Source organism: Nesoenas mayeri, assembly GCF_963082525.1.
Source record: "Nesoenas mayeri genome assembly, chromosome: 4".
NCBI lineage: Eukaryota > Metazoa > Chordata > Aves > Columbiformes > Columbidae > Nesoenas > Nesoenas mayeri.
Window position 1 is genome coordinate 48,706,569 of NC_137540.1, and position 22,260 is coordinate 48,728,828.

At 40.3% G+C, this 22,260-nt stretch overlaps 2 protein-coding genes across 6 annotated transcripts in view; both read left to right on the forward strand.

Moving 5' to 3' along the window:
- Positions 1-4,270: 4,270 nt before the first annotated feature.
- PDCL2 (phosducin like 2) lies at positions 4,271-10,710 on the forward strand (the record flags this gene model as incomplete). Its single annotated transcript, XM_080343852.1, has 7 exons — positions 4,271-4,341; positions 5,567-5,615; positions 5,742-5,862; positions 6,357-6,447; positions 8,553-8,696; positions 9,989-10,197; positions 10,547-10,710. The coding sequence occupies 7 exons, from the start codon at positions 4,271-4,273 to the stop codon at positions 10,708-10,710; spliced, it is 849 nt and encodes a 282-aa protein (XP_080199978.1).
- A 4,539-nt stretch (positions 10,711-15,249) lies between these two features.
- The window catches only part of CLOCK (clock circadian regulator), a 64,181-nt gene continuing 57,170 nt past the window's right edge, over positions 15,250-22,260 (forward strand). For 4 of the 5 annotated variants that reach the window (XM_080343451.1, XM_080343455.1, XM_080343453.1 and 1 more), the window contains exon 1: positions 15,250-15,384. The gene's annotated coding sequence lies outside the window, so the exon portion shown is untranslated. The remainder of the gene's footprint in view (positions 15,385-22,260) is intronic. The other variant, XM_080343452.1, reaches the window with a different exon arrangement.

Sequence of the window (22,260 nt, forward strand, 5' to 3'; positions counted from 1 at the left end):
CCCTATGCCAATGTTATAATGCTGTTTTCTAATACATCTTACATCCCTATGATGTTTTAAGTATGTAGTGTTATATCTTACCAACAGCTAAAGCTTTTTCTTATTTTTCAGGATTTTAGACTCCTGACTTAGCATTAATGCTGCAAGAATGCTGAGTACACGGACATACGGTTTTCCTTACGAAAATTATTTGTTTCTAATGTACAATTAAAAATCAGTAGAATGTAAATGTTCTTAAATTAGATCCTGTTAAGGATTCAAATGTTCCTTTACTTTGTTGATTATATTAAAATTTGTTGTTTCCTAGTGTTATGTTTACAACTGTGTGTGATGCAACTTTAAAAAAGTCAGTATGTATGCATGCAACAGACATTGCCTCTAACAATGTTGTTATGTACATTTATTTTCCCTTATAAATAAAGGCACTCAGTCAGAGAGTTGTTTTAATGAGAATGTTTGTCATGTAGACTACTGTGTTTCTTCAGAATATATTGCAAGTGGTTTGTGCGGTCTTTAAAATCACAGCTTATCTAGGCAGGCCAAACAAAAGGTGTGGTTTGCTTTTCAAAATGATGTTCTCTGCCCCTGTACTTCCTTCACTGTAGCCTGTGGACTTCTGCCAATCTGCAGGGTCAAGATAAGTGCTCTGCAGGTGGTCTACAGAACTATATTGATGATAAAGGAGTTGGTAGTCCTTGATAAGCCTTAAGGTTAATAGTGTTTCATTGGCTGAAAAAAATTAGAATCTCTGTCTGGTTACCTAAAGGAAATTGAATAAGATGCATGTTTTGAATAAATATTTTTACTTAATTCAACTAAAATAGAGTGGCTTAATGCAGTATGGCTCTCATTCAGAAAAATACTTGTGTTATTCACCTTCTTCCAGAATTAGGATCCATTTGAGAACTCCAGTGGTTTTGATGTAGAATTAAAAAAATTCCACTCAAAAGAACAAGTTAGCTTTGCAATTTTCCTGGCTTCTCTCTTCAAGTTTGTTTTCACACCAGGGTTGTGTTAAGATATGATGTTGAAGTTGTATTTATGTTGAAAGTAACTAACTGATCATTCAGTGCAGATTGGGATTATTGTTTTTAACATTGTATGGGCTGCTCATGGTTTGAGCTGAGCTCAGTGTTACTAGTCCTGCTTCCACAAACTTGGATAAGCACCTGAACTTCAGAAGGTAGCTAAGAGAACAGATGGTCTTGGAGGTGGAAACTGGCTTACAAAGTCCTGTTCCTCTTCTTACCCACTTGTTTTCACTCCACAGTTTGCTGTGTCTCCAGTCAATCTGGTGCAATCATTTGCGAACTGAGGATCTGGTTTTATGTGACTTCTCGTCAGAACTGACATGTGGCCTTCTGCCAAAAAACAGTTATTAGATTGTATTAAATTGCATTAAATTAGGTTATTGGTTTAAGTTTTCCAGCCCCCCCTGCCTTACACTGCACCACCAGCAGCTTCCACTCCAGTGGGCAGCGGGACAAGCAGACCGGGGCTGCGGGCAAGGTGGGAAGTGAGGTGGCCACCTTCAGCCACGTCCAGTGCCAAACTGCCGCCTGGAGCCACCCGGACTGAAAGTGCCCCATATTTCATTGTCTGCCTTTTTGGATTTGGGTTTTTTTTTGTTTGTTTTCTGGTTCTAAATGGATCGGTTTTGTCAGCAGTACCCAACGACCACCAGCCACCGCTGTTACAGCTGGTGTGGGTGGGCTCACCCCATCCCAATGGCCACTGCTGTCCTGCCACCCACGGGTCAGGGTCCCTGTGAGGACAGCCCTTGGCCCCAGGGGGAGCCATGCAGCTCTGAGCTGTCCTGGTGGGGCAGCGGCTCAGAGTGATGAGGGAGCTGGGGCAATGGGGGAGGCTGCGAGGGCCATGTTGTGCTGCTTGCCCAGGCAAGGAGAGAAGGAAGGAGAGGTGGTGGGGAGGGCAGGGGCACAGCCGGCCACCCGAGAGGACTCGCTCGGCAGAGAGAGCCAGTGCCACTGCCCCAGCCCTGCCTAGCCTTCCCAGCCCCTGCGGGGTTCCATGAAGCAGCAGGTGGGAGAGCAGTTTATGTGGGTTTTCTTGTGAGAGTACATGAGGAAACCTGGAGTTTCTAAGGGTTAAGAATTAACCATTACTACTGTGAAAAATGCAGTTGTGATTCGTGCTAAGATGTTTAATGTTTACAGGTATAACCAAACGAGGCACGGATTCTGAACTTGGAAAAGGTGGTTAAGTTCTATGTAAAAAGTTATGAAACTTGTTTAGGAAGTTATATTGATAGAGGGAACTAACATTTTAAGGGTTAAGCAACTATATAATAAGGGCCTACTAACAAGCTAACATTTTAAACCACATTATTAATATCTAGTTTAGAGCTGTATGTAACTAATTGTGCTAAAAAAAGCAGGACTTCATTAAATGCCAAGATAAGAAGTTTTACAGCACCAGCTGCCACCTTGAGGAGACAAGATAGCCAAGATTTACAGCAAAAAGGGGGCGCCAGTCTGGTTGCAGTCGGTTTGGTAGCTTGGGTTCCAGCCAGTTCCTCCTAATGAGCCAAAGGTAAAAAGTCCACTGTGACGAAGCTGAAGCAGTCTTCATCCAAAGACCCCTAAAGACCCTTCCTCAAATTCACCAAGTGACATTGCGCAGGCACAACAGAGGAGGGTCAAGGAGGGGAATATGTAAATGCTTATCTGAGACTCATTTTAATAAAAAGTGGGAAAAGTCATGAATATGTATAGGCGTTTCTGGGGTCATTATGAATATGTAATACCATACTGTATTTAAGCACACTTCTTATTGTTAAAAGTGTGCGTGTTGGGTGGAGTGAATCCCCCGCACACCCAGAGCTGTTTTGCTTATGCTCTAATAAACACATGTTTAAAGAATACAATTAAGGAATTGGATTAAACGTTGTTTATCCATAGAAAAAGCGTAAGTTATTTATTTCACTACTGTCCTGTAAGAATAATAAAATACTCCACTTTGACAGATGGACAATTGTAGGTGTAGCGTATTTTAAAAACATAATCAAGAATTTGTTTCATGTTGTATGCCAAAAAATGAGAACTGCAAATTAAATTTACCGGAAGTGTTATTTACACTTAAGGATTGAAGTTTCCAGCCTGTGCGTTCCCAGACTCGATCTGTGCATCAGCCCTGGCAAAGCCGGTGGTAACTAACATCACTGGCAGCGGTGAGAACGGTTAAGAGTTTTTTGGTTTGGGATTGTGGTTTGCTAGTAGAATAATACTACTTCAGTAGTCTAGCTTCATATGTTGAGACCAGTTTACATTGGATCACTTTTGCTGTTGCTTGGCTCCTTTGCACATTTACCATCAAATATCTTCTGAAGCTTTTGATGCATGTTTTCATTTATTTCATCTGCACATATTACTGCAACCTTGAACTAATCACTTAACACTAACTTTTCACACATGAATTTAACTCAATTTTTAAAAAAATTGTTAAAGGTTTGCTAGCTTCCGATCTTCTCTTCAAGACAAGAATTCACATTTGATGTAGGACCTAAATTTACAGAAAATCACAAAATGTCAAAATCTCTCCTGGCAAAAACTGGTCAGGGCTTATCTTCTAAGTTACCTGCATTCCAATTCTGTTTCACTAGTCCTTTTTGTTGCATGGTTTTGAAATTATTTGCCCAGTTATGATGATGATTTTTATTATGTTTTTTAATGCCTTGTCATTATAGCCATTCTGCTATGGAGAAGGATTTGGATTCTGTGAAGTGGAGAAATCTGGTCTCGACTTAAGTTAGGAAATCATACAGTAAAGCACCTGTGTGGAGGCTGAAGTGCAGGGGTATCACTTGTGTTCACGAAAACTACTCCTTGGCAGAGTAGTACTCCTAGTTCTGTGGATTTTTTTATATCCTGGCTGTACGTAAGCCAAAATTCTGCTTTGGTGAAGTGTTGAAAACTTGCAGTAAGAATGTCTGTAAGATTTTTTAATGTAAATAAACCCTGAGGAATTACACTATGGCAAAATGTTCATTTGGGTTTTTCCTACTAGTGACTATCTAATTCATTAGATTATATACAGACCTTCTGTTTTATTTTTTTCCAATGGATTATATCAATTACTTTTCAAAGAAGGAGAAAACATCACTTATTTTTAATTAGTTGTCTATATTTTCATATGTGGATAAAGTAAGTTTGCTAGACTATTGGAAAGACTTGCTGATGAAATAACCATGTTCTTAGAGGTGGAATGTTACAGAAAATTATTTTCCAAATATTATAACTAGCTAACTACAATGGAGTTGTCATTTCTAGTCCAAAATATGGATATTGGATCTTTGCAGAAGGCATCAATTAAAGTATTCAGGTATGAAGTCTCCTCTTTGCCTCAGCAATAAGGCACTAGACGTTTGCAAAGTCAGAGAGACTATTGGTAGCAGTACCCGTGCCTGCCAGACGGTTGCAGAAACTGCTGCAACCATTGCCTTTCCACTCCAAACCCTGCAGCGTCTCGCTCCCTCACTCAAGCCCGAAGACACTGGCAGAGGTTAAGAGTCTTATTCCAAACACAAGACAACTTAAATTTCCTGTGAGCAAGAGCATGATTCTGTTTACTCTCTTTGTGGATTTCCCAAGTATGTTCTCATTTAAAATGTAAAGCAATTATTTTACCTTTGTGAAATTGTTTGGGGTGTGTGTAGCATTTGATCTTCATTAGAATTTGTTTCATTATACTCATGCTAAACTCTGTACAAGAGCCTTGTCAAATAAAAATGAGGCAGCTGTCAGCTGGAAAGGCCAATGTAGTATTCATGGGCATGGTAGTTATCCAATGAAAGTCCTCAATGTTTCCTCAGATAAAATTTTTGTAATGTACTTTTTGTTCATTTGATGCTGCATTATTATGGAATGATGAATATCACTAAACATTTCTGATAGCTATGTATTTATACAAATACTTCTTTATGGAGGTTTTCAAACAAGTCATTGTATTTCAGGACCAAAATACCACATTTTTGATTAACAACCTGTTTTAAAATCTGCTTTACTACTTCTAATCCATATTCGAGGCCTCCTAATGTGTTGCTATACTACCATTTCAACAGCAGTCCAGTTACAATAAACAGATTATTTTAATGTGATAATTTCAGTAGGATGCAGTCTTGTAACTAGCATGCAGTTCCTTTATCTTAACCATTTAATTAAAATTACTACAAATGTAGACTTTACACCTACAGAACTCCTGTGTTATAAACATGATGTATGAAGTAGCTTATGTTAACATATTAATCACTCATTTAAAATAAAAAGGTCTTTTTCTTCTGATTCTAGGCATGCTTTTACATGTTTATTCACAATGTCAATACCATATTCTTAGTAGTAACATAAAAATACTGATTAAAAAATCTTGCCTGTATAAAGGTTTGGTTCTGTAACTGTGTTTAAATAACCAGAATACTTTGGGGTTTCTGAAATAGGTTTCCATATATCTTTTAGATGATTTTTAGCTGATATTTTGGAGACTGGTTATTTCTCTATGCTTACCTTTTGAGTTTTCTTTCTCTCTTATTTTCTTGCTGTTTCCTGTTCAGAAGTGAAAAATGGCAAATAAAAATTCCTGGTAGAGAATGGTCCATGAAGGTATTGTAGCATCTAAGTAATGGTTTCCTTAATATATGTCAAAGTGAAAAAGGGCTGGTTTTGGTTCAAAAAGGGACACAGAAGGCTGATTTGCTGATTTAGTTTTGTTTCATAACACTAAAACAGGATCCAAATGAAGATACTGAATGGAATGAGGTACTGAGACATTTTGGAATTCTTCCTCCAAAAGAAAAACTAAAAGATGAAACTGCAGAAATGGTTTTACCCTCCCAGAAAGAAGCAGAAGGCAAGTAAAATTAAAAATGTATGCCATTAGTATAAGAAAATTTGAAAAGTGGAGGTATTTTCAATAATGCTTCTTGTAACTTAGACATTGTACAATAATTATATTTTTATTTAAATTATTCAGTTATTTTAAAAAGGATACTGAATTAAACATACAACACAGTTAGTGACAAACATTATGGCATGTAACATGTATGGATAATTAATTTTCATAATTTCATAAAGGAATCAGTCAGTATAAGCAAGATTCATGTTCTGAAAAATTAATAGTGATCTACTCCTGCATTTCTGTGTTTTCTCATACAATTACAGTTAAATAAATTGATTTTTTTCTTTCTCTTATGCAGAGTTATGCTAAAGTTGACTGATTTCTGAAATTAGTACATCTTTTTCTTTCATTAGCTCCATGTCTTTGTAATACTTTTCATACATTTAAAATGTTTGTAGACACTTTGGAGTACAAAAGGTGACTAATTTTTTGTTTGTTGTTTGTAGTGAAACCATATGAAAGGATGAATCTTGAAGAACTGAAGGAAGCTGAAGATGACTTTGATGAAGCTGATAGGAAAGCTATTGAAATGTACAGGTATAGTAAGACACAGTGTCTATAAATATTTGAATGGAAGGTACAAAGCAGACAGAGCTAGAGTGTTTTCATTGGTGCGCAGCGACAGGACCAAGGGCGATGGACACAGACTGAAATACAGGAGGTTCCCTCTGAACATCAGGAAACACTTTTTCACTGTGAGGGTGACTGAGCGCTGGCACAGGTTGCCCAGTGAGGTGGTTGAGTTTCCATTCTTGGAGATGTTCTGAAGCTGTCTGGACATGGTCACAGTATCACAGTATGTTTGGGATTGGAAGGGACGTCAAAAGATAATCCAGTCCAATCCCCCTGCCGGAGCAGGAACGCCTAGGTGAGGTCGCACAGGAACATGTCCAGGCGGGTTTTGAATGTCTCCAGAGAAGGAGACTCCACAGCCTCCCTGGGCAGCCTGTTCCAGTGCTCTGGCACCCTCACTGAGAAGAAGTTTTTTCTCAAATTTAAGTGGAACCTCTTGTGTTCCAGTTTGATCCCATTACCCCTTGTCCTATCACTGTTTGCCACCGAGAAGAGCCTGGCTCCATCCTCATGGCACTCACCCTTTATATATTTATAAACATTAATAAGGTCACCCCTCAGTCTCCTCTTCTCCAAACTAAAGAGACCCAGCTCCCTCAGCCTTTCTTCATAAGGGAGATGCTCCACTCCCTTAATCATCTTTGTTGCCCGACGCTGGACCCTCTCCAGCAGTTCCCTGTCCTTCTTGAACTGAGGGGCCCAGAACTGGACACAATATTCCAGATGTGGTCTCACCAGGGCAGAGTAGAGGGGAAGGAGGACCTCTCTCGATCTACTAACCACCTCCTTCTAATATATCCCAAGATGCCATTGGCCTTCCTGGCCACAAGGGCACAGTGCTGGCTCATGGTCATCCTGCTGTCCACCAGGACCCCCAGGTCCCTTTCCCCTACACTGCTCTCTAATATGTAATTTCCCAACCTATACTGGTCCTGGGCAGCCTGCTCAAGGCTGACCCTGCATGAGCAGGGGGTTGGACCAGATGACCTCCAGAGGTCCCTTCCAACCTCAGCTATGCTGTGATTGTGTAATTCCATGATATACCATATACAGTTCTGAGGCATAACTGTGGCACAACCTTATTCAGCTGTTTAATAGTACACCAATCACACACAACACCACGCAGAGGCAATATGTTTCATGAACTGAAGTTCAGAAAAATTTCGCAGCTTGTATGGAGATTTAATAATTTTAGCTATACTGGACATTCACATGTATATTTTTCTAGGTATTTTACAAAGTACTCTGCTGAGTTTTGCAGAGCTTTGTACTGTAACTACAAAAAATGAGACATGCAATTTACACAGAATAAAAATGCTCATATGATAAAAATATTTCTTCTGTCTAGATTCTACCTGTAATTACTGCTTTTGCATTGTTAAAATGACTAAAATAATTCTAGTGCAAACACAGTGTATTTAATCTTGCATTCTCATAGGAAAATAATAATTCACATAACTGTGGAAGCTGCAAACCTAAATTATAATACATTGTTGCTAGAGTATAATAACATTGCACATGTATTATTTAATCTTTTTTGATAAAGCCACTTATATAGTGGCTTTCAGTTAGTAAAATTAATAGCTGCTTTTAGTTCAACAAATCTGAGTGAGGCACTTGCCTTTTCTACCTTACAAATATTTTTATAGATGAAGACTGCCATCTACTGTTTTTACACACCAGTTTTCATGAAATTTTGTGAAATTGTCTGTACTGGTAGTTCTTCCTCAAACTAATCTCAGAAAAACTAATTTCGGAAAAACAATTAGTACCTGCTTGATTTTCTTCTTGCATTGTCTCAAATGATAAACCTTTGTGCAACATGTTTTTTTCTTCAGGTTTCACAAATCTGATACTGAGGAATATAAAACAAAGAAAATGTATTTTACTGTTATCTTATTGAATAAATATTAGCATGGAAGCCTTTCCAGCTCTGAAATTATGTTAGAAGACCTTGAGCTAAAGTGTTACTCAAAGCATTTGTTAGAATAACAGAGAGAAATGCACTACAAATTATTTTAAAGTGCATTTAATATGTTCCAAATGCTTAATTATTACTTTTTAATTAGGCAGCAACGCTTGCAAGAATGGAAATGTCTTCAGAGGATGCAAAAATACGGAGAGCTAAGAGAAATTTCTGGAGAGCAGTATGTAAAGGAAGTTACAAATGCTCCAGAGGATGTTTGTGTTATAATTCATCTTTATCGGACAAGGTAATTACTTTCTTGTTTAAGATGTTGAATACTTCAATACAGAGAATTGAACTGGTAATTAAAAAGCAATACCAAGAAAAATGAAATACAATAGACTAATGAAATGGCAATTGTTTGGAGGCAATGGAATCACAGCATGGGACCTCCTTGTCAATTCACTTCATGAGAATTAATCATGTGAGTTTTGCTCCATTATATGAAAGATGTCTTTTGCTATGTATAATTATCACCGTGTACTGAGCCTCATTCAGATTTCTGAATTTCACTGAGAAAGTCATATCCACTGTCTGTGCTATGGGAAGTTCCTTTGCAGACTCTCCTCAGCAGGAGTGCTCTAACAGGATTATTCTACCTTCATTTTCCCTTTGACTCAAACAAATCAAAAGCCCAATAGGAAAAGTCTCAGTCATGAAAACTGAGGAAAGCTAGGGAATTTGTTAGTTTATCCATTCCCTGATAAATTCTCTAATGGTAGCAGAAGATGTGACAGGATCCAGCACAAACATCAAAGGACTCCCACGATTAGTTCAGCATGTTAGCAACTCTATCAGATGTTTTTCAAAAGCACTGAGAATTGGTACGGAATGTCTAATGCATTTTCTAGATTTTGATCGGCTTTCTCTTTTCCTTCTCTTTAAGCCTGTTGTGAGGAACCTTCTTTCATTCTTCTCAGTTGTCAGGAACTGAGTATTATTTCCAGAAGCAATAGGAATAGGTGAATCAAATTTGTTCAAAATACAGTAATTTAAATTTACAGATCTGAAGAAAGCAAATAGCACTTTTTCTTGCATTTCCTTGTTTTTGTTTACTGGAGAACCAATTCTGTGTTTTTTTCATTGCATAAATATGAGCCTGTGATGAAACTCAAAATTCCTAAAGAAGGAGAGGCTGCTGCTGGGACTTGTTGAGGATCCACAGACTGAATCAGGTTCTTGAACTTCAGTCAGTTACAACTAAGATCTTAACTTCTAAAAGGTTAATTGCCTGGAGTGGAACAAAACTCCCTGTTTTTTAGAGTAGAAAACAAAACTGAGGCATAATGCTTGAAGCATCTGGGAGCTTTACTGACATGTTATAGACTGTGCCTATTACGTATTTTTATTTGGGCAGCTCTTTAAATCACAATGATCTTAGAAGAAGCTAAATAAAATTTGTGGTGCAATTCTTATAGCAAATTAAAGTAGAAGTAGACTATAGGAAAAGGTACATTTATTAAAAAATAAAGCCTTTTAACTCTTTTTAACAAATCATTTATACTGCAAACATCATCATACTTCCTTATTCTTTTCTAGCATCCCAATGTGTTTACTGGTTAATGGACATCTCAGCCTGCTAGCCAGGAAGTTCCCAGAAGTCAAGTTTCTCAAAGCCATTGTAAACAGCTGCATTCAGAATTACAATGACAGATATTTACCCACAATACTTGTATATAAAACTGGTAAAATAAAAGGTAGGTTCATTGGCATAGCTGAATGCGGGGGAATATACCTTAAAGTGGAAGGTATGGGAAATATTTTTAAATAATTCACATTATTAAAAAAAGTATGCTGTTTGTAATCATTAAATCTACATATCACTACCTAAAGGTTTGGTGGGTTTTTTTGTGGAAAAAAGACTACAAAAAGCAAAGAATTAATTTATCTAATTCTCTAGTAAGAATGTTGACTAGCCATGGATATTTTGCAGTTTCATGGTTAGATATTTTACTGAGATAAAGCTGAGTTGTCACAAGGATGATTCTGGTTTTTGTTGCTGTTGAGATGGAGTCCAGTCTTTGTAATAAAAGTCCTTTTCCTCTTAAGCGAGAATTTATTGCAATTATCAGAGTAAATCGTAATTTGTTTTTACAGAGCTCGAATGGAAACTAGCAGAAGTTGGAGCAATAGAAACTGACTTAAAAGAAAACCCCCAAAAGAGCATTACGAACATAATGACACTGGCAGTGCAAAATATTTCTGCTCATGAAGACACCAATACAAAAAGCAGTGATGTGATGAAACCACATATTACTTGAGAAAACGTTAATGCATATCATCTGTTCTGACAAAAAATAGCTCACGTACACTTTTCCAGTCCGTTTTTGTTTCACTTGTACATTCTTTGGTTTTGATTTGTGGAAGAAAATGCACGTAGTGAATGAAAGCCATACTTGCCTTTAGGTACATAGAGATGGTTGTCATTGACAAAGAGAGTCTGGATTCTCAATTTCATATAAACTCTGCTTAAATGGAATGGGAAAAGGAGGATATTAGCTGGTGGGCTCAAAGCCATACTTTCTTCCTCCTTTTATCCAGCATAGGTACAAAATACTCATTAAATTCTCAGTGAAATGACTGTAGTGGAACTCTGCTAAATACTTTCTCAGCTCCCCCCTTTAAAAAGGGTGACCCAAAGTCTATGATGTGCCTGGTGATATAAAATTGGGATTTGGCCCTGAACGCATTGACTAATAGTTCCACTCGTTCGACAGGTCTTCAAGAATTTTCTCCAGTGCCAAGGATAATCTTCCCACTATTTGAGAATACTGACAAGTGGATTAGTTGTTCCTTCCTAACAAAAATAAGTATATCCTTAACGAAGTAGTTTATGATACAAATGTAGGTATGCAATGCTACATGAGTGAATGAAGAGACCACACTTCTGATTCAACATTTTTTATTATGAGTAGTGAATCAAACTGCATTGTATTACTGTTTACTGTTATTTTTCCAGTGACTCATCACAAAATAAAAAAAAAAAAAGCAATCTCACTGTGCTAACGAAGATTCAGTTATATACAGCTGATATGGTTTATAGCATCAGGATGCATAAACGGAAGTGAGACAGAAACAGTTCACTTAACACTCAGAACACAGATACCTAAGAAAAACAATTAACATTAGCCATTTTTTTTCCCCCCAGTAGGATACAGCTGCAGTATTAGTAGACACCTACTGGTAGATACTATTGTAAAAACTTATCTTTTGCAGATTCAACGAGATAACTAGTAGATGCATTTCATTTCAGACATACTGGGTTATCTGCCACTTCAAACTAGAAAGCTAACTAGTAGTTTTAAATGTAAATAAGTTATCAGTGACTTTAGATAGTTCCACAGTCATGTTAGGTGAGTGTCAGCGTTGGCTGCTACAAAAGGAATACTACCACCTGGTACCACTTAGTGGTGAACCTCCCTCCTGCTTGCGTGGCTGCTGTGAGGTACACGAACACAACACACAACTGTATCAGTGCTGGTGGTGTCACACTGGAAGTAACAGGAACGGTCAGCAGCTATGACAGGAAAGGGCCTTTGCTCCCCTTGCTTCCTCCGAGTGACCATGTGATTATCATTACAGCCATCAGATGAGACAAAGCAGCAGCAAAATCCAAGGTTAAAAGCAGATGTTTCTGGTTCTTAATCTGTTACACCATTTGTAGGGAAAGGGCCTCGGCATGAACGTTAGTGACTCTTGCTTTTGTGTACATTGTGACAAGCTTTCAAGTCAGCATCTTTGTTCAGTCCACTGATTTTAGTATTATGGAGTGGTATGAAATTTAGTTTCAAAATCTGCTTCCTCAAACAGATCCTCTTTGGAATGCCAGTGAGGATCAAAAAGAAACATTCTGAGCAGATGATTGTTTTATGACTCTGAAGTGTATAATGCACAAGACGGTGATGACAGTTCCGTAGGAAACGCAACCATAGTTAACGGAAGTGCATCAGAAACTTCTGCATTTCAGGCCTTTTATTGTCACATCATTCAATAACTCACAAAAGATTCGCTGGTCATAGTTTGGCAATCTCTGAAAATTATGTTGGCTGTCATGTAACATTTGTGAGTGAAACAAAGCTATCAGTACACATCAGAGCAAACTCACATTGACAATAAGAGCCAGAAAAATAGTATTTCTAGGTAGAGAATGATTTCATAAAACTACCACACAATTTTTAATCTGTCTGTCCTGTTCCTTCAGAAGCCTTTAAAATATTTTCGAAAGAAAAGATGCATTAAAAAAATGACCTTGGTTAGGCCATAACCTTGGCAGAAAATGCAAATGCATGTGATTTCCACAGCTATGTTGCCTGTTTTAATCTTGTCAAGTCCCAAAACATAAGATGTGCAAGCCACAAAGAGTAAGTTGCTACTGCAACACTGAAGCAGGTAAGTGTTATGCTCCCATAAATGCAAGGTCTGAAGAGAGACATTACAGTATCTCTACTTTATTTTCCTCGATAATTACTACTGGTTACTAAAGATCATGTGGCAAACTCCATACATATAGCTTGATGCTATTTTTACCCTACTCATTTCTTGGCCATATTCTATCTAGTTCTGGTAATTTTGCATTTTTGTTGAAAACATTCCTGCATTTTCTCCTGGATTTTCCATTTCTGCTGTAGCTTATTATCTTTACTCCATTTCATCACAGGAACATTATCCTTGAGTAATGAAATTATTAATTTTGTTTATCACATTTTCCTCAATTGAAAGCTAGAAATAGAGCATTATGAATGAGTAAGTAACAAAAATAAGTGGTTTTACTAACGCTTTTCAGAACTCTTCCAGTGGAAAAACTGAGCTCATGGTTAGTTCTTTAGCAGCACTACTTTTAAAGAGGTTCTTGTCCGTACAATACCTTTGCATAAGACTTTGGTCACAAGATGAGTAAAATGGGCAAACTGATCTAGCTGAAAAGTAATCCAGAAAGAAAAATCCATGAAATTTTGCAGCCAAGTTCCTACTTCATTCCAGACACAAACACCAATTAAGCTTCTATACACATTTGTAATTATGCTTTTAGATATATTGCTGTTTAGGAGATCAACTGAAAAATCAACATCTCTGCAACTGAGAAAGAAAACTGGGAATATTTACATGCTATTACCACCGAGAAACATTTTATTTTACAGAAAACAGTTTGCTGTTATGTTCTGCTGCATACTCTAACATAGTCACTGCACATCTAAGCATATTCCAGCCCTGCAGTAGTAGTATGGCTGGAATCCAATACAGTTGTACATAACAACTGTGCACTATCAGTCATCTGATTAACTCTGATACCTGATGCTGTTTATTAGCTGGGCTGGTTCTCAACTTTCTCTGCAAAGTCAATAATACAGACATATCTTACAGTTTTTATAAGCCTTACCAAGACACAAACACAAGAATTCTAACATTTATTACCAAAGATTGTCCTGCAAATTCCCACTGCAGCTGTGTTTTCCTCAGCTGTTTTCTGAGCTAACCTACACAACATCAACGTGTCGTTTGCCTAATAAAAATACTTCAACCCCAAACAGGGCACTTCAGTTTATCAAGTTCGCAATTACTCTCTTACCTTGCAGCCACATAAAAAAACCTCCAAACTGTAATTGCAAACAATAAGAACAGACTTAAATTGCTGCTTTTCAGTCAGAAAGTAGGAAAGTTACTTGCTGTGAACCTTTCATCACCTTGGTGGTCCAGAAACCTCCCAGACCTCAACAGCCAGTATTAGTACTCCACGAACTGTATAAACAGTGCAACATTGGTACAGTAATTTTAAGGTTCTAAGATTTTATTAGCTGTCGAGATCTTAAATTTAGCTATGGCCATTTCTTCTTTTTAAAATTTGGTAATACTGTTTTATAACACTGGTATTAAAAACATTTCACACAGGCAAAGGGACTGAGACGATCAAGTCTGTTCTCTGCCACTCCGTTAAGCTTTACCAGCATATGTATAAAAAATAAACCACCGACTACCACCCGGCGGGATCGCCTGTATCCCAAAATAGCTTGTGGTGGCACGTCTGTTCCCAGCGAGCACCGAGACGCGGTTTATTCCCCTCCGGGTTCCGTGCCGAGGCTCAGGCGCTGCCGTACGGGGCTGTGTACCAGTTTCACGGTTTCGCCTCCGTTCGCGGAGACTCTTGCGAGCCCTCGGCTCGGGGCTCTGCGCCCGCCTGCAAAACAAGCCCCCGAGCATCCTGCATGGCAGCGGCGGCAGCCGCCCCGGCCGTGCCGCAAAGCGGTATCAGCCGCGGCCTCGCACGGCGCCGCTGTCCGGAGGCTGAGCGCGGCCGGGCACGGACACCGTCCCCGCTCCCCGGCTCCCCACCTCGCAGCCCAGCTACCGTCAGCTCAGCGAGCCCTGACGTTCCAGGCCGAAGACATGATGCTGCCGGGTCTCGCCGCGCCGGGCTTCCCCAGTCTTCAGGACAAAACCCCGCAGGAGCGCCGCCCACCGCGGCCGACAGCCGAGGCACCACGATCACGGCCATTTCCAGCCCCGGCGGAGCGGGGTGAGGCGAGGTGAGCCCAGCTGGGGGGGCGTGGCGCCCACTGCGCCTGTGCAGCCCCGCGCGCCCAGCCCTACGCTGCCCGGACGGCTCCCAGGCGGGCGGCTGCGCACGCGTAGGAAGGCGAGTGGAGAGCCGGGGATCACCTCCCCGCGCGCCGCCGCTACTGCGCGTGCGCGATGGAGGCGCCGTGCGAGGGGCCAGTTGCTGCGGGGTGCAGTGCGCCCCGGCGCACGCGCGGTGGCGCGAGGCGCCGCTGCTGCCGACGGTGGGCTCGTCGGCGCAGGCGCGGTGACGGGGGAGTCCCGGGCCCGGCTGCTGGTGCTGCCGCTGGAGGAGGCTCTGTGCCGGCGGCGGGCTCAGGGCTGCGCGCAGGGAGCGGCTTTCGCCGGGAGAGGTCGGGCGGGCAGCGGCCGTGCGGGGCCGGGTAAGGAGGGCGCTGCGGGGCGGGCGGCTCCGCCGGGCCCGGTTGCGACGGGGAGAAGGCGGGGGACGCCGCGGAGCGGGGCCGGTAAAGTTTGACAGCGCCGGCGGGTCCCCCGCCGCCAGGGCAGCCGCGGCGCGCGAGGAGGGCAGCGGCTGCCCTTGGGCCGGGCGCGGGCGGGGGCGGCCGCCGCCGGGGGCGGGGGGCGCTCGCGGGGCACCCGCTAGGCCCGGTGACCCACTTTGCTCCTGTCACAACTCCCGGGCACGTTTGGAGCCTTGCCCGCCTGGCCCAGCGCCCGCCCGGCCGCTCCAGCCCCCACCGCCTGGGCTGCGCGCAGCCAGGGCGGGCGCGGGACTCCCCGGCATCCCCCGCCGCCCTGTCGAACCGAGCCGCCGCCGGCCCATCGGCGGTGCGGCGGGCAGAGCCGCGGGCGGCGCCTCTCCCCGGGGGACGGCCGCCGCTGCTCCCCTCCGTGTGGCGGCTCCCGGAGGGGCTCGCCCGTCCCCGCCGCCCCGCGCGTGGGGCAGCTTTTCCGCGGCGGCTCCGCGCAACGCGGTGAGCGGGGAAAGTGTTTACAAGGCGCGCCGGCGGCTGCGCGGGGACCGCGGCCGTAGGTGCCCGCCCGGCGGCTGGGCCGTGAGGAGGCGGCTGGGCCGCGGCGGCCCCCGGGCGGTTCCTGCGGCGGGACAGCTCTGCCGGGCCCCGGGTTCCCGGCGGTTGCAGGGTGCCGGGCGCTGCTGCGGCGCCAAGTCTCCCTGTGGCAGGTGGACTGGAGCCGCGGCGTACAAGGTTGAGTTACCCACTTCGTGGGCTTATTTTTTTTATTCTCTGATAACTTTATTGTATTTTCTATAATGTATCTGTGCTGTTAAACATGATAACTGTTCAGTAGCCCCCAATCGTCTCCCGGCTTGCATGCATCCTTAAAATCAGTGTGTCAAATACTCCACGCATATGTGTGTGAAGTATGTACTGGTGAGGGATTAAGAAATCCGTAGTACTTCATTTTTGTGCTTCTGTTAAAAGAGACTTGGATTTTTCGTTGGCTTCACTTTCAAATTTCGAGTAATTTAGGCCTGATTATAAGTTTGAAATGTGTTTTTCGTGCAGAAGAGTGCTTGTAAACTAATCAAGCATATTTGTAGTGAGATTTTTATAAGGCTATTGTTTATAAGGCCGTTGTTTTTATGTGCATGTTAAAAGTTGACCTACTAAGAGGCACAAGGAAACTCAGATATAGTTCTAGCTGGATATGAAGCAGCATGTAGAGACAGAGTGCCTGATCGTAGACCCTGATCCTCTAAATCCTTAAAGTAAGGTGTTTTTTTGATGACACAGTTTGACAAGCAATGCTTTTGGTAGCAGTGTTGATTTAAACAGGCCTGTCTGTTGCTTGCTCCCAACTCTCACCTCTTTGCTGCCCCCCGCAGCTGTGCCAACACAACGGTTCACGGAACCCTGTCCTGTAGCAGGATTGGGGAAATGATCCAGGTTAAAATTAACTACCTTTTTTTTTTTTTTTTAATGTGGTTATATTTAGCGTAGATCATTTATCTGTGTGACAGGTGTGGCAGAAGGCAAGAGGATTGTTTAAGTAAATACTCTAGTGAAAGAAATACTTGAGAAATACACCTGAATTGTGGTAGTCCTGGTGAAGTTCAGTGTAAGCAGTTGCAGTTGTCTTCCACTGTTCAATCTTACAGGAATAAAATTGATTTTGTCCATGAATATCTGTGGGTTTTGGGCCTGTTGTTTGAAACTAGACATTATTTGTTATAATAGAGAGGAATTCTACTTGACAGGACAAGTAACCACATCTTTTTTTATAAATTTGATTTTCATATATATCCATTTAAGATACTTTCTCAAAAATGTTACAGATGCTGCTTTCAGATTAGCAGAAGTTACGTGTTTGGGTTAGGGATTATTGGTTGAACATGGGTGCTAGCATTTTAAAGTCTGAGAATTTTGTTGGTAAGGCAAGAGTTACTCCTTCTTAAGAAACAATCTAAAAAGGAAAATAATAACTCCCGGGTTGATATTTAGTAGTTTAAGATATCATTCAGCCATGTCTTGTTTTTTATTTCTTCCGCTTCATGTACTTGCATAGAAAAGTTTAACACATATAGGTAAAATAAAAGGACTTGAGAAAAGCAGAGAGTAGTTTCTCTCTGCTTTAGTTTAAGTAGTTTAAGGACCCCATAAACACTCTGTTCTAGCTAATTTTTGTACTAAGCAATATAAGAACTTCAGTGGTAATTACTTTAAATGCAATTTGTAGTGTTGGTTAATTGTCTTGTTAATATAGAATTTCATCAGAGTCCTGAATCTTCATGGATAGATTGGTCTTGCCAAGGCAATTCCTTCTTTCAGGAGCTTTGTGCTTTTGCTATTTTTTTGCCCCTATTCTAAATTTGTGCAAAAAGTTCAAGGTATAAATTAGAGGTAGAGATATTGACCCCTACCCTCCCCACATGTTCTTTATGTGAAATGTTTTTTTCAACTTGAAAAGCTGTGATTTTTTTTTTTTTTTTTTTTTTTTTACTAAAAGTAATAAACTTGTATTGAAAATAGTTGTGAATCAAAAATAGCGTTTTCTTCTCTAGGTAATTTCATCATTTGAAAACAGCTCCTTTTTTAGTTATGCACCTCTTCAGGAGAGATGTATAATTTGCTGTCTAAAGTCTCACAGTTTCAGTCTAATTTTGTAGATTGAAGAATATGGATAATTCTCCTCTTAAAATAGAAAGTTAGTACCCTAATACAGTTTTTAATACAAAACACACAATATAATTAGGAATTAAGCTAAGATGCCTTCCTTTGAATTACACTATAATGAGTTAATTTTTCTTGGGAAAAAGACTTTGAAGTAAAGAAAAGCACATTTTAGTGTTTCACCCTTTTTAAAGTACCAGTTTCCATATGAACACTAGAAATGGTAAAGGTCAGATGATGAAGCAGATATAGAAATGTTTCTGAGGATAGATGGTATTAGTAAATAGATATGTGACAAAGACAGTAGTATTTGTTCCTGCCATTCTTACCTTCTATTTATTTATTTTACAAAGTATTTTTAAACTTTCTGTGCTAACTGAGCTGGTTTACCCTGTAGAAAGCTGTACTGGCACCACTGGAGAGGTGGCACAAGAACAGGAGAGAGTCTCCAGGCTGCTGAGAGAGCAGTAGCTGTTTTAAGGTAGATTTATCTCTGGAGGGGAAGGAAAAATATCTGTGGGACTATAGACAGAGAGTGGCCAAACCATTCAGCTGTCTTTCTCATCTTCTACTAATGCTGAATTATCATTAATAGTATTGGTAGTATTTGGAATTTAGTGGTCTTTCAGGATAGAAAGAGGTGTAGGAAGCTCATCTTCAGCTGTGTAGCAGAGTCTGAAGAGAAAAATTCCAGTGTCTCTGTGTAACTCTGGCAAAGCAAATTGGTCTATATCCATTGGGAAGGGATGTCAGGCCCAGGTCCTTTCCCCAGGTCTACCTGGGGAAAACAACTTAAGAGTTGCAGTTGGTTAATTTGAAACCGTTTGTTGGAGGTTCCCATGTTAATTTGTTGCAGGAGTTGAAGGTGTGAAATGCAAAAGCACAGAAGAGGAAGGAGACTCGTGGTTAACGCAGTTGCTTGCTGCCCTGAAGGACTGAATTCTCAGCCCCTACTGCTGCCACAAAATTCCTTTGTAATGCAAAGGCCGCTCTAATTTGGGCATACCTCATGCCTGAGTGTTTAATTTTATAGTCTTAATATTCTCTTACCCTACTTTTTGTGTATCATATAAATTCTTAATTATAGCCGCTTTCAGAATATATAATTACATATGTAAAAAGTTTTGTTACTCTGCGGTTGTCATATATCTAGTATTATGTAGAAGCAACAAGGCTTCTCAGATTCTTTCAGCAGTTTAGCATTGCACACTCTGGATTCTTTCCAACTGTTACATTTTGTCATTAAAATGAATTCACTTTTTTTTCTTGTTGTGCACTGATGTTCTGAGGAGCATTGTGGAGTTTATTATAAAATCATCATTAGTAGTATTAATATTTTATTAAATATAGATCCTTAAAAATTAGACACAGCCTATGAGATTCAAGGCTGGTAAAGACTTTTATCTAAAGAGTGAAGCTTAGTAGATACTATAGGCATTGCTTATCTTCATGAGAAAAATGTAGCCAAATTAGGCACAAATGTGGCTACTTAAGTACTTTGTCCTTATAATTAGTGTTCAATAATCTCGGAATACATGAGAAAATTTCAGTTTTGAAACTAATATTATTTTACCCATAATGACAGTCTGGTACCACAAGATAAATGGTACTAGAATATTATGCTTATGTTAAAATGGAAGAAGACAATTCCTGGAGTAAGACAGATCCATTCAAAGTGGATTTTTGAAATAATGTGCCCTTGTTTTATGGAGGTCCTTTAGAATTCCATTAAAAAGGATATTTGCAGATATCACTAGGAAGTTTTTTGGTGTATATTATTTTGGTGTACAGATCTATGAAATAAGATAGTGAAGTAAAAACTGTGGTTTAAATGGGTTTTGGATTTCTAGTCCCAACTAAAACTGTAGCCATGCATTGGCTAAATTTTACAGATCTCTAGATTTTTACTAGTAAAGCACCTTGAGGTTTTGTTTTCCCTCAGATCTTCCATGATCTTGTCACAACTGAGCATCTTGGCATCTAAATCTGTTTACTGAGGAACGATGCAGTTTACTATTCATAAATTAGGCAATCTGTAAATTAGGCATTTACTTGTCCAAAGGCATGTTCAAACCACACCTCGGGCACACCTGTGGGATTGGACTCAGACCAAATCCCTGTGGTGACTATCTCTTTTGTTCAAAAACACAAAGGGAGGAGGAGAAGATGTTTTGTTGGTGTCTTCTTTAAAAAAATAAATCTAACCACCCACCCCCTCGAAAAATAACAAAAGAACACCAAGAAACCAACAAAAACACAAACCCTAGAAATCCACTTTTCCTTGTGCACAAAATGATTGAAGTCTAATTGGGACAAAGAGAAATATTAGGCCACTTATTTTCTTGAATGAATTGGAGGTGAATGCCTGTGTTCTGGCCTGTGTTCCAAAAACTATTTTGTATTTTCTTCCATTTAAAATTTTGAATGCCATTAGAAACTGGAAACCAGGACTCCATTCTCTAATTTGGGTGCCCTTCTCCCTAGGCATGCACACTGCTAGTTTTGCTCTGTCCAGCAAATCTTTACTTTTAATTTTTCTTCCATGTTCTGAAGATTGCCACTGAAATGAGAAGCTATAAATTGATCCATTACCCCACTGCAATGTGGAGCCTGCTGAAAGGTTATGGTTTGATCCCCTTCTGGCAGAGTAGAGACTGACTTCTAGATTTCTCTGTTCCAAGTTACTGTGCTGTAACCCTGTGCAACTGGAAAAAATTAGAGCATGCACATCTTTTTCCTCTTGCTGGCATGTTAAAGGAATATATTACTCTTGTTTTGATAGGAAAAGCTTATCTATGTACATAAAGGACAGGGACTAAGATTATGAGCACTAACCTTACCTGTATCCTAGGCCTTCAGAAACAGGTGAAAGCGGAGGCATAATATTGCGTTCACTGGTTACCTTTATGGTTTGCGTCTCTACTAACTTTCTCAAAAGTGAGGAAACTAAGTGAGGAAACTCCCCGTGGCTTTGGTACTTTTGAACTATGGATCCTGTTGTATGAAGTCCCCTTTTTGTGTCCTGCTGATATTCTCTTTTGATGAAGACTATAGTTTAGGGTAGTATTGCCTATTACAGGCAGAGCAGGCAGCAGAACTTAATTACAAATTTAGCACGTGGTAGCGGTGTTGCTGTGGGACACTTAGAAGAAAAGGAGTACTTGAAAGTGGACTGATCATCCAGCATGATGTATGAATTTTAAGTGCTTTATAGTAGAGTATAGTATTGCTAATAGCATCACCTGCAAGAGTTTTTAGCTTGCAGCTCCACAAGTTTGTGAGTATGTCTCAATTGCTTGTACAAGGATGATCTCAGATCCCACAAGCATCTCGTCTGCTGAACTGGTGGATATCCAGGAAGTTCCAGCACTTTCTTTTAAATACCATTGGGGCAAGTATTTGTGAGCACAGAGTAGGCAGGCCTGTAACAAGTGGTTCTTGTAGGAGGGAGGAAAGATAATGTGTGAATTTCCTAACGTGTTAGAAATCTTGAGGAAATATATATTTTTACATATTAAATTGTGAACGTATGAAATACTAAGTTGGCTCATAATAGAAGGATGCTCCAAAATAAATTGTATTAATTTAACTGATTTCATATTTTGAATTCTGAGAATGCTGCTGCTTTTTAAAATAAAACATAATTCTCTATTTTTACATTTGACTAAAGCTTTTAATGAGGTAGTAAATATTGGTTTCTGGCATTTAAGAGCATTTGTTGTGTTTGGTGATTGTTTCATTGCACATTTAATGTAATGTCAGAGACTGCTTTTTGCCTTTTTAGTTGTGGCTGTTACTGGCATGTACCCTGACAGAATAATATTCCAGCAGTTTGGCAGCTGCTGGCAAAAAGGTGTTTGTGAATTTGGAAATGGTAAATTCCTGCTTGTGTGTTAAGATAGAAAGTTTGTAATTTTTCAGATGGATCTTGTCAGAGAAATGCCAAAGGTTTTTTATTATTGGAGTTTTCATCTGTCATCCAAAAGCTTCAAGATATATTAGGGCAAAACATATCTTGTCACACGGAGTATCTTTCCCAGTCCTTAGTCCCCCAAAGGTATATTTGAAACCAAAGTGTGAAGCTGTGAAAAGTCAGAGAAATCAGGAAGTTTTTGCCAAAATCTGCTTATTTCTTTTGGCTGAGTGAACAACTAAGAAATT